The sequence below is a fragment of the Lepidochelys kempii genome, chromosome 16 (assembly GCF_965140265.1).
Source record: "Lepidochelys kempii isolate rLepKem1 chromosome 16, rLepKem1.hap2, whole genome shotgun sequence".
Classification (NCBI taxonomy): domain Eukaryota; kingdom Metazoa; phylum Chordata; order Testudines; family Cheloniidae; genus Lepidochelys; species Lepidochelys kempii.
The window spans coordinates 27,327,787-27,340,602 of NC_133271.1; the positions used below are offsets into that span (position 1 = coordinate 27,327,787).

The 12,816-nt window shown below is 48.1% G+C and overlaps 1 protein-coding gene across 2 annotated transcripts in view; it reads left to right on the forward strand.

Annotated features, from left to right (window-relative positions):
- The first annotated feature begins 421 nt into the window (after positions 1-421).
- The window catches only part of SCAI (suppressor of cancer cell invasion), a 107,428-nt gene continuing 95,033 nt past the window's right edge, over positions 422-12,816 (forward strand). For both annotated transcript variants that reach the window (XM_073313759.1, XM_073313760.1), the window contains exons 1-2: positions 422-553; positions 1,606-1,656. In XM_073313759.1, the coding sequence (XP_073169860.1) occupies positions 507-553; positions 1,606-1,656 (98 nt within the window). In that variant the 5' untranslated portion in view covers positions 422-506. The remainder of the gene's footprint in view (positions 554-1,605; positions 1,657-12,816) is intronic.

Genomic DNA, 12,816 nt, shown 5'->3' on the forward strand with positions numbered 1-12,816 from the left:
TCAGGCAGTCCCCTGGTGTCCGCAGCCCCTTGGTGCAGTGGGGATCAGGCAGTCCCCTGGTGCAGTGGGGATCAGGCAGTCCCCTGGTGCAGGCAGACTCCAGGTGCAGTGGGGATCAGGCAGTCCCCTGGTGTCCGCAGCCCCTTGGTGCAGTGGGGATCAGGCAGTCCCCTGGTGCAGGCAGACTCCAGGTGCAGTTCTGCCTCTCCCCGCACGGTGGCGCCCCTGCTTCCTGCACAGCCGCTCCTGTCCGTAGCTAAGCAGCAAGAGCCATACTCGCTGTTTCAACCTACCCTGCTAGGGAAATGGCAAGAGAGTGACGGGAGCTGCAGCCAGTCAGAGAGCGGAGTCGCCTCCTCGCCGAGCGACGAGCCAATTAGAACCTGGAAAGGGCGGGGCAAGTCCGCCCCAGACTAGTGTGAGGCGGCGTCCGCGCGCCCCCGGCACCGAGCGGCAGCGCTAGCGGCAGCAGCAGCTTCGCCGCGGAGCTGGCGGAGGCGGCGCGGATGGTGAGAGGAGCCGCCCGGCAGCGCCTGCCCCGCACTGGCCCGGCCTCCAGGTGAGGGGCCGCGAGTGCGCGCGCACGGGGGGCCTGGGCAGGAGCTCGGGGGCTCCGGCTCGGCCGCAGGAAAAGCGCGTAAAGCCCCCCCCGGCCTGGCCCCCTTCTCGTGCCCCCCTCCCCCCGTAACGGCCGGGACCCCCGCCCGCCCCCTCCCCCGCCCCCTGACTCGCCTTACTCCCCCCTTCCCTGTAACCCCCCCCGTAACGGCCGGGACCCCCGCCCGCCCCCTCCCCCGCCCCCCTGACTCGCCTTACTCCCCCCTTCCCTGTAACCCCCCCTGCCCCGTAACGGCCGGGACCCCCGCCTACCCCCCCAGCTCCCCCTTCCCCGACACGGCTTACTCCCCCCTTCCCTGTAACCCCCGCCCCTCCTTTTTCCTGCCCCCCCGTAACGGCTGGGACCCCCGCCCCCCGACTCGCCTTACTCCCCCCTTTCCTGTAACCCCCGCCCCCCCCGTAACGGCCGGGACCCCCGCCCCCCTGACTTGCCTTACTCCCCCCTTCCCTGTAACCCCCGCCCCTCCTTCTTCGCGACCTCCCCGCCCCGTAACGGGACCCCCGCCTGCCCCCCCTCCCGCTCCCGCTTCCCTGACACGCCTTACTGCCCCCTTCCCTGTAACCCCTGCCCCTCCTTCTTCGCGCCCTCCCCGCTCCGTAATGGCCGGGACCCCCGCCTGCTGTGCTGCTCTCTTACCCCCTCCCTGCTGGAGCACCCCTGCCCATCTTACCCCCTGCTCTGCCCTGAGCCCCCCACTCCTGCTCTGTTCCCCTGTGCAATGGCCCCTGTTGTGCCCTGTGCCTTGCCATGTCCCCCTCCCCCTGACCTGCCTCACTGGATCCCTTCACCTGTAAGTTCCTGGGGACAGGGCCCCATGCTCAGAGCTGAGCATGCTGTTGGTGCCTAACCAGAGCTGAATTATGCCAGTGAGGTAAGGGTGGCAGGGAGGACCCTGGGGTGTGTTGGCTGGAGCCTGTTACCCCTCTGCCCTTCCTGGTGCTCGTACCTCTGGCCCTCCAGGTCACTGCCTTCTCTTTCTTTCCCACCTCCAGAACAACAGGCCTGGTGGAGAAGCCTTCTCGCAAACGGAAATCCAGGTAAGATGGTGATTTCCCATCCCCCCTTTACTTTGGTGATGGCTGACTCTGTGGATAGGCAAAATAGACCTCCTTCCACCCTCATGCCTCGTTGCCCTCACAGGCACTTCTGTAGAGCCTCCAGCTACAAGATCAGGCTCAGCCTTGGTGTAAGCAGGAGTGAAGCACATTAAAATCAAGGGAGTTGTGTCCACAGTGTGTGCAGTCAAAAAATGAACTGCTCTCTTAGGCCAGGAGACCCTGGCTTCTGCTAGCCAAGTGACATGTCTGTGAATGCTCTAGGAGAGGGTGGGGGGATTGTAAAATGGTGTTAAAGCTGCAGACCAAGGCAAATAGTGCATTGTAGTGTATGTACCTTGTGCAGGTGATAGAAAAACACACATAGGAGAAAATCAGTTCTCTGCTTGGGAAGATCTTGAGTATCTAAGAACCATGGAAGTGATTCTAAAGGCAAGAGGGCATTTCTTTCCTACTCTGGAGATGTCAATAGGGAGATGCTTTTGCTTGCATTTAGCATGCAAGTTTCTGTGTCTGCTCACCCAGAAGAGAAATGTCTACAAATCCTTGCTGCTGCCTTGTTCTGTGCAACTAGCCTCCTTTTTGGAGGCTGGTTTTCCCTTGCTCTCAATACTTAATTTCTGAGGCGAGGGAATGGGATTTTATTGTTAGTCTCTGGAATATTCTCCAGATTCTGTCTGGTTCAGTGTGGATTTCATGGCTCCTTTCACTTGATGATTTCTGCTTCGTTACAGCCTCTGACAGCAGGAGTCTAAAAGTGTTAGTGATTTGTAGTGGGGGAGGTTTGACAATGGGAAACATACACAACAGTACGAATACCGACATGCATGAGATCTTTGTGTGTAAATATTTTATTCCTGCAGTCTCCAGACTGGTCAGTATAGAGTGAGTGGTGCTGGCACTTTTCTGTTTCCATCTGCAAAACTGCATTAAAAGAGGCCACAAATAATTTCCTAACTTATTATATGCAAGCAGCTGCTGTGGATCTCACCTGAATGTTGTTTGAAGGCAAGTAGTGGAGAAGGTAGTTTGTGCCACAGTGAATTGGAAGGGTGGTTGTCTTAGAGACTCTTTCTCTACTAAGGTGTGGTCCACCCTAGTGATGAGCTGCCAAAATCCTAACAACTGGTTCCCTATAAAAAATTCTGATTCAAGGCATGTGCCCCAGTATGTAGTTTTTTGTACCAACAGGGTTACCACACGTTCGTATTTTAAAAATTCCTCCCGGATGGCAATTTAAGAACCAAAAAGCCTGACCTGTCCGGGAAAATACGGATGTATGTTAACCCTGCCTAAAGTTCTTTTTTTAAAAAGATGCGCCTGAACTAGAAATGAGGTCTGTTTCACATGTGTGGGTCCCTGCCACTTCCTGGGGGTGTGCTAGGGTGACCAGATGTCCCGATTTTGGGTTTTTTTTCTTATATAGGCTCCTATTACCCCCTGTCCTGATTTCTCACACTTGCTGTCTGGTCACCCTAGGGTGTGCACATGTGTGGGTCCCAGCTGCTCCCTGCCCCCCTCATTGAAGCAGGTGTGCAGGGTTACTGCCCTGGGAACTGCAGGGCACCAGTGGACGTGGGGCCAGCTGCAGACGGGCGTGGGGCAGGGCTAGCTGGAGGCAGGGGTGCAGGGCTGGCTGTGGGCAGGGCAAGGAGGTGCAGGGTTGGCTGGAGGTAAGGGGGTGTGGGGCTGGCTGCGGGCAGGGCAGGGGGTACAGAGCTGCCTGGAGACAGGGCAGGGGGTGCGTGCGGCAGGGGCTGGCTGCGGGCAGGGTGGTGGGCGGTCACGGGGAGAGCAGCAGGATGCAGCCCAGGCCCAGCAGAGCAGCTGGGGACCCACTAGGCAGCATCGGGAGCCCCAGGGCCAGGGGAGCAGCAGCAGCAACAGGGCTCGTGCTCAGGGCCAGGCGGCAGCCCACATGGCTCCCACAGCGCAGCGCCCCCGGCAGCTGGAGGAGGAATTACATCACTTCCCGGCTGGAGCCCATCAAAGCCTCAGCGCCCCCTGTAGGGAAGCAGGTTAACAACCGGTACTAAAACTGCTTCAAAATTTAACAACCAGTTCACGCGAACCGGTGCGAACCGGCTGCAGTTCACCACTGGTCCACCCTATGGAAAAAGTTTAGGGTCCCCTTACTGTCTTCCTCCTGTGTCTGCTGTTCATGCTTTGAACTCCTTCAGTAGTTCTGTGCCTTAAGGGCTATTAAAACAAATTCCATTTTCACCAGTTGATAGGAAGCTCAATGGGTTTCGGGGCTAGGCAGTACAGGCTGACAATCTGTTCAGCAAGAGAGATTTGGGTGGGGAAGGGAGATGGAAAAGCTGCATGTGTGTGTGAGAATTTTATTCACAAACTGAAATATTTATAAATAAGCTTGTTAATAGTTTTGTGTTGTGAATTGTTGTTGCTTCTCTCTCTCTCTTCCTGTTACTTACGGTAAGAATTGTGGTGACGTACGGCTTGATCTGAACCCTTGACTCAGTCCAAACTCCACTGATCCAAGGGTCTGACTCTGATCTCCTGTCATTGAGAATAGGATGTTACTCCACTAAAGTCTGTTGAGTTGCAGTTGTAAAAAGCTTTGTGGGCTAGTTCTTTCTTGAGTCTTGTAGTTAGGACTTGTCTCCGCTAAGGAATTGTAGTAAAAATTTTCTAATGTAGTTAATGTAATTTCAGTTCAACTGGTGGGAGCCCTCATATAGATGGGGGGCAGACAGCTGCTGGCATTCTCAATGCCTTGCCATGTAGGCCTGCTCTGTGCTGGGTTAAACAATATAGCAATTAAATCCTCAGTGTATCCAGGAACCCTGTCTGTGCTATTTCTCCCACCAGTGCTGCCAGCAACAAAGCTGAAATGGTAATGGCAGTTGTGGGGAATTTTAGCAAAAATATCCTAGTGTAGAGACAGCCACAGTGGTTTACAGAAACAGCTACTCTTGAATGCAGTTACTGAACTTACATGAACACAGTTGCATAAGAGTTGTAACTTTCATTGCTCAGTCCATTGAATGCGTAAGCGATTAGGAACCTTAGCATCACACCTGACTGTAGATTAGACTTGTGGAAAAAGACTTTTAATTTTTATCTGAGATTAATTGCCTGCCCCTTCCTGGCCTGCTCCCACTCTTTAAATGGTTTGGGGAATCTTTGTAAGCCAAGCAGTATTTTATTTTAATTGAAACAAACATTGAGTCACTTAGTGACAAGCAAGAGCATCATTCTCTATCAGTCAGGGCTGCCAGAATAATGCAGATAGGATACACAACTACAGCAGCCAGCTACTATGCTACAGAAAATGAGGATCTCTTTACAGAAGCCATTTGTGAGGAAAGGAGAGTCTGAAAGTCTTGTCGCTCAAATTGTGTTACAGAGAAAACCAGCTATTGTAATGTTAGTCTTTGCAGTTGAAGAAATAAACAGTAAACTGCTGGAATTCTACTGAAAATCAATTTCCCAATTAAATATGGGAAGCATTCCTCCCTTCCCTCACCTAGACAACTAACTTGGTTAAGCTGTAACTGTAGAGGCATGTGAAGACAATGGCACCATGTTAATGTTCCCAACACCTCACGTGAAAGGTGAGATCTATATTATAACAATGATATAAGCCTATAACAGTTGGAGGGAGAAATGGGTACCTTATTTGAATTATGTTCTGTTTCTATATTGCTATTATTTATAAAGCATCCAAAGTTTGCCAAGTGCTTTACAGAAAAATAGGGAGACAGAGTCCCTGTGCTGAGGAGCTTGAAACCTGTCCCAGTTCTAAAAACACTTGGTCTGAAAAACAGCCCTGGAAAAACAACTCTTTGCCAGAGGGCTGTGCTATATAAATGTACCATTAAAATGTTAGACGCTTAAGAATGATAATCTCCATGCATACCAAACTGCAAATTTTTGTCTTGCTAAGGTTTTGACTGCATTTGAAGAGTTGCTGCTTGAAAAATATCATGGTCATAGAAGTAAGCAAATAAACATAGGGCACAGCCAGTGTAACTTGACTAGTACATAGTGGAGAAGCAGGCCTGGTAATCCGTGTCTACAGGAAGAACACTGTGCCCAGATGCTCGCAGGGTGGGAGAGTAAATCCCTCCCATATTTCCCTGCAGGATGCAGCTCTTGTTCCACTGAGTAACAGGACAGACATTGGTGTTCTGTTCTTTTTACCATGTTCAGGATACTTGTGTGTCATTTAGATGCCACAAAAATATCTGCCTTATTCTGTTATGCATTTGTACAGTGTCTAGCACAGTGGGGCTCTGGTCTTTGATTGGGGGCCACTGCTGCACAACTTCTGCTTGTGCTGTACATCATTTTTACACTGATTTAGCTTCACTGATTTCAATGGTGTTCTGACTTTCAGTAGAGTGAAGGAGGAGAATCGTACTCTGTGTGTAGATATGAATTTGATAATCTGGATTTGTCATTTTGCTGGCTCATCTGTTATGCCTGGGGACATGAGGCAGCGGGAGAGGAATTCCAATATGAAAGAGTCTGAAATCTCCTGAGATGAGGCTAGTTCGCAAATGTTTAAAATTAACCACTGTCTAATGTTGTATTTTAAAATGAAAAGTGAAGTAAAATCAAAAGCCTGTATTATGGACGTATGTGGATGTGGTGTGGCACTCTTCACAGTGCCCCAGAGAACACTGATTGAAGGAAATCAGAGCTGTGCAGGCAAAACTCTCCCTATTAATTTCTCTGGAAATCTTGACCGTTGCAGACTCAGGTCTTGGGTCTGTAACATAGGTTACTTGTGTCAGAGTGGTAGCCATGTTAGTCTGTATCCACAGAAACAAGGAGGAGTCCTGTGGCACCTTAAAGACTAACCGATTTATTTGGGCATAAGTTTTCGTGGGTAAAAAACCCATGCCCAAATAAATCTGTTAGTTTTTAAGGTGCCACCAGACTCCTCACGGGTTACTTGCCACAAGTATGCAAACTCCACTCTTGGGGTGTGACTTCAAGCTACCCGCTCTACTCCTCTGTTCTTAGCCTACTTGTTCTGGCATGAGGGGGCAGCATAAAGGAATGGTCTGAGTGTGTGGGAGCAGCACAGAGGATCAAGCAGAGGTCTGCTTCCATAAAGTATGCTAATTAGCTGCTACATAAACATTACCTTGCTATTTACATGTGGCAAGGGAGCCCAGTAGGGTCCTGTAATTGGACTCAGTCTGGTTCTCTCAGGATGTTGGGCAGAAAGGGAAGAATGTGATCCCGAAAAGCCTCGGTGGGGAGACTCTCTTTTGAAGTCTTGTTAATTATTACTGTTGTAATAAAACAAAGACCAGACACTGAATTTCGTGATATAATTAAACCTTTCTTATGATTGCAGAAACTGGAGCACAGCGATTTCTCTGCTTGGTCGTAAAGAATTGGTCTAGAAATGATTTCTGATCTGGAGAGTGAATCTCCAGGACACCGATATACTCTGCACATGATTCTCATACATTACTTTCTCCCCTCTCAGACGTGGAGGGAGGGCAGCAAACCAGTCTGACAGCTCTCCTTGAGCTTGTACTATCTTCTCCTGTCTTAATGGAGACAGTTCCAGTTGGAAGGCAGCCACCAATACCCTTGCTGAGAATACTAACAAGATGTAGGATGATATGATTACTGCCCTCTAGTTCAGGAGCTGGCCTGACATGCCACTTGGGCTATCTAGGCAATAATCCAACTTGCTGTGAGTACATCTCCTCATGATCTACGCAGCATTCACACCATATTATGTGGTATTATAGCAGCGTCTCTGGATTGAACTAGTGTCTGTATATCAAAGGGTTAAACCGTCAGTAGCTTTCTGAGGAAGCAAAAAAACCTATCCTTTAACTCAGATGCTTTCCAGGAACTTGGCTCATGTGAGAGGCATGTGTTTTTCCACACTGCTTTAGGTGATGGCTTAGTTCAAGGGGCCCAGAATTGGCTCATCCAACAGTTGTTGGCAACTTGCCACCTAATGTGCATAAAATAGAACTGACTGTGGACCCCGCCCCCCAACTCTAATGCAGAGGGGGAGCTCTGAGATCAGATTTGCCTTGCTCTAGCTCTGCTATGTGGGTTGAACTGGGCATGCTGCTTAGGCTGTAGAGATTGTGAGAGAGCCCCATGGACTGTATTGAGCTCTAGGGCTGCATTTTGGTGGTTTGTCATTTTAAGGTACTCAACTCTTGTACTTCAGCCACCTATCTTTCTGCCTTCTAGCCTGTTCCCCCTTCACCCCTTGGTTTCATGGAGTGCTCCCGACCTGTGCAGAGTAGTGGTTTATTTAACACTACTACTGTGATCTTGTGGCTTGTTTCCTTGAGCATGTGGCAAGATACACTACTGACACTTCACTGCAAAGAAACCACAGTATAGTTCAGTTTGTGAAATGTAAATACCTTGGCACATCAACCTTCAGCAGAGGATGGTGTTTGTTTTTCACAGACTAGATTGCTCAGACATTCTTTTCTGTCTTTCACTTAGCAGCATCCTAAGTTAGCATTTATGATTATTGGTATTGCAGTAGAGCCTAAGAGCACAAGTCATGGGTTGGTACCTTGTTGCATTAGATCAGGGGTGGGCAAACTGTTTGGCCTGAGGGCCGCATCAGGTTTCAGAAGTTGTATGGAGGGCCGGTTAGGTGAGGCTGTGCCTCACCAAACAGCCAGGCGTGGCCCCCATCCCCCCCTTGCTTCTCATCCCCTGACAGCCCCCCTGGGACTACTGCCCCATCCACCTGCCCCCCTGCTCTCTGTCCCCTGACCACCCCTGGACCCCCTGCCCCACTGGGACCCCTGCCCCATCCAACCACTCCTTATCCCTGTTCCCCACCCTCTGACCGTCTCAACCTCTGTCCAACCCCGCATGCTGCCTGGGGCACTGGTGGCTGGCAGCGCGGCTGCACCAGGACAGGCAACCACGCCACCCGGCTGGAGCCAACCATGTACCATGCAGCACAGAGCACCGGGTCAGGCTGGGCTCTGCAGCTGCGCTGCCCCAGGAGCTCACAGCCCCGCCGCCCAGAACTTTGCACCGGTGGTGTGGTGAGCTGAGGCTGCAGGGGAAGTAGAACAGTGGGGGAAGGGGCGGGGACTAGCCTCCCGGGCCAGGAGCTCAGGGGCCAGGCAGAATGGTCCCGCAGGCCGTAGTTTGCCCACCTCTGCATTAGATGCTGCATGAACACATGAGATGGTTCCTGTCCTAAAGACATTAGGATGTAACTTAAATTTTTAATGTAGTGCAGCATTGGATGTGGTGTGACACTTACAATGCTTGTGTTCAAATTGCTGGTGACAGGGCAGAGCACTCCTTTCCAACCATTTTCAGTAAGAACATCCTAAATCAATGTGTTTTTAAAACCCCGATCTCCTTTGAACCATCCACTGGGGCTTCCTAGGCCTCTGATCCAGAAGCTGGCTGCTTCAGTGACTGATTTATTTTTAAACATGCTGGTTAAGTTGGTATGAGGGAAGAGCAGGGGACCTGCTGTGGGGACTTTGGCTCTTTTTATTCAAAATATAAAAGGGATCATGAACTGCAGTGAATGGGAGAGCATGGAGCACACAGACTGGACTAATGTGGAACAAATTGCCAGAGGCAGCAATGTAAGGAAGAGAAAGTGTATGGGAGGCAGCTGGCTAAATCCTTGCATGGGAAGTGAAAGGATGTAGCCACGTATAGGGGATGTGGTGGTGTGTAGGCAATTTTATTTCATCCTGGGGGAAAACCAATCCAGAAAGGGCCTTTTTTCCAGCAGGCCAGGGTGTGGAGACTTGGTTGAGGCTGAAATGTCAGAGCTGACTCCCCATTCTTGAAATTAAATTAATTAAAATATAAAAACACATAAGAGGCAAGTTAGGCCCAGCAACAACTTGTCTTGGGACAAATAAGGTAAGGTGAGCTGTGAGGATGCTGGATCTTGGCTAGAATCAGCTCTGTGGTAGGAATGTGATGCAAAGTGTAGCGTTGGAGGGGGCGCTGCAGGTCCTTTGACAGCCCTCTTCAGTGGGTGAGAAAGGGAAGAAATTTAGAAAGACATTCTCTTGCAGTTTTTGGCAGGTCTTGAGTTATAGCTAAATAAACAAACCAGCATGTGCTGCACAGGTGAGAGTCTCCACCTGCTAAGGGTGAGTCGCATTCTGCAAGACACGGTCTCTTGGGTGTTTGTCTGGAAACTTGAGCTCATGTTTACTTGTGAAGCAGGAGAGCTCTGATACTTATGTGTTGATTTAAATGGAACACTTGAGGTGAAATAGCCCTGGCAGGCAGTTGTTGTTCAGAATGACCTGGCCAGTAAGAGTTTTTCTCTTTTTGAAATAGAGAAGCCAAGTTCTCATTTGGAGCTTCTTGCAGAATGCCTTTTTAGAAATAGGTAAATGTGAATGTACTATTAATAACCTAAAATACAGCATAATGGGCTCAGAATGATTAAAGCTGCTTGGACAGCTTCATGCTTGTACTAGCTTCTCAGTGACTGTGTTTCAGATTTATCCATGTGTGCTGTTCTCTGCAGTCTAGATACAGTTCTATAACTAGCACTCTGATCTATTAAACAGTTAACTTGGCATTTCTGATTATAGTAACAAAGGAAATCAGCATATCAAGCATCTTGTTAGCCATGGCTGATATAAGTTGTTTGATGTTGCGTTCCTTGGCTGCAACATTACAGAAGTGCTCTGAGCCTTACATACACTGATGTATTAGCCTTGCTACCTTTTTGTGAGGTAGGCCATTACTATCACCGTCTTATGGACAGGGAAAATGAAACGGAGAAATGACCCCTGGTCACGCAGTTAGTTGGGGCAGAGGTGGGGATATTGAACTGTTCTAAAATCTACAAGGGCATGGTGACCGGGAAGAATCAGTTCAGTTCACTACAGATAATACTTCCTTTTGTTTATTATATCAGGTAATTTTAAATACAAAGCTTGTTTTGATAAACCTTTTCTAGGTTTATTTAAATAATTTTTTTTGTATTTTCATTGAGTTCTAATTACCATCCAAAGAGAACTTGACATACATCACAAGTAAAAAATTAATTTAGAAAATAAGAAATCCATCATTTACCATTTTCTAACATCATAAAAATGTGAAAACTCTTTAAGAACTTACATTTATTCAGATTAAGCTACATAATTGCTTAAATAATATACCTTATCTGTAGTACAAACTTAGTTTAAAGGCTGTATTTAGTTGTAAATCAACATGTTTTTAATGAGAATGCCCTTTTGTTTGGGAAAACCGTACAAATGTAAAACATGATTAAAATTGATTTAAATCAAGGTTTCCTGCTTGCTGATTTAAATCTGACTTACATTGCTTTGATTTAAATCAGTCCTCACTGTACTGAACTATGTTAGCTTTATCTTCTAATCATTAGACATACACTCCCTTTTTGCCAGTGTCTGTAGTCTACCACCAAATATATTTCCTGGGTTGGAAGGGACGCTAAAGTCTTTACACCAAGTCTCTCATGGAGGATTCCATGTTCAATAGAAGAGTGTTCCTCTCGGAAGAGGGTGCACCTGGCGGGGGGAACGGACTTTGGTAGAGTGAAAGGTTCCTGGAAGCAACAATAATTGAGACACCTTTCCTATAATGTGTTGGCGGGTGTCTGTGCATCTCATCCTCTTCTCTTCAAACCAGAGGAGGAAAGAGCAAGCCTATAGAGAGAAATTTGAGGCTCCAGTACATCATGTTCACTGGGGCCTCACCCCTCCCATTTCACTTCACTTACACAGTTGTTACAGATGTTTGAGGGAACCCTGGAGCTTGGGGTCCTGGTTTAATTGTGTTCTCCCCTCTCCTCCCCTCCCCTCCCCTCCTGCCTGGAAAATGACTTTAAAACCAACCAGGACTAAAGGCAGAGTTCCTGTTTCTGCTCTCTTCATGGCAGATCTTACCATTTTGCATTGCACATGGAAATTGTAGCTAATTTGAAATGTATCCTCTTGTAAGATCACACATACAATTTTCCATGTGGGTGAGTAAAGCAAAATAATGATTACAATGCTAGATAGCAGTAATTATAACAACAACCTCTGCAGTAACCACTTCGGTGGCAGTCTTGTCCCCAAAAAAGGTAAGAGGAAAGAAAATCGTACAATGTCTGCAATGGGTAAAACCAGTCCTATGAGGTTCTGAGCTTTTCTCAGTTACATCACGTGGGAGAGATGTATTGCGGGGAAATGGATTTCCCCTAAGTCTAGCAGCTTAAAATATATGAGACACTAAGACTTTGGTAGTCCAGGTTTAAGTGTATCTTCCTGTTGCAGGGAGTCAGGATTGGAGCCTGACTTGAATATAGCATTCTTGGGGCCCCAAAAAATTTCAGTGCCACTTAAACTTCCAGCTTAAAAATAGTATTCTTCCTGCCAAGATGGGGTATGAACGGAAATCTTTGGGGGTGACTTCAGAAAGATTCAGCTGCCCACAAATAGATTTATTCACAATGAACTTTAATACCTAAGTATGCAAAAGATTTCTCAAATGCAAGGACCCAACACCACTGGGAAATGGCTGTCTCCTACTCTGGTTAGGATTCTCTTGTTTGCCTTCCCACAAGTCCTATTTCTAAACAGTACAAATTAAAATAGTCCATTAGGTTGCCAGTGCTTCAGAGAGTCTGTAAAGGCCTTATTTTCTGATTTCGTAGCAATGACTTCCCTGCAACCTTTCTTTCCGCTAGTGTCACCCACACACTCTTCGCAGAGGGACCTCTTTAATACCAGGATCTCTACATCTAGCATGGCTCTTTGAATGAACCATCTTGTAGAATGAGGGCTATTACAACCAGGTTATCCATGCCTTACTTTCCTCCAGGAGGCGATCCACTTCCCCATCCCATGGAAGGGCCTTTTTACAATTTAAGCATTGGTGTTTTGACAAGGGGTGTGATCCCTGGAACGGAGGAACTAGCGACATCCTTGCATTTGTGCACAGTTGTTGTTCGATAGGCCTTGCCATAAGTCCACTACAGCAGTGGTGCTACAGTAGTGGTTCTCCACCAGCGGTACGTAGAGGTCTTCCAGGGAGTACATCAACTCCTCTAGATATTTACCTAGTTTTCAACAGGCTTCATAAAAAGCACTAGCAAAGTCGGTACAAACTAAAATGTCATACTGACAATGATTTGTTTATACTACTCTATATAATACCTAT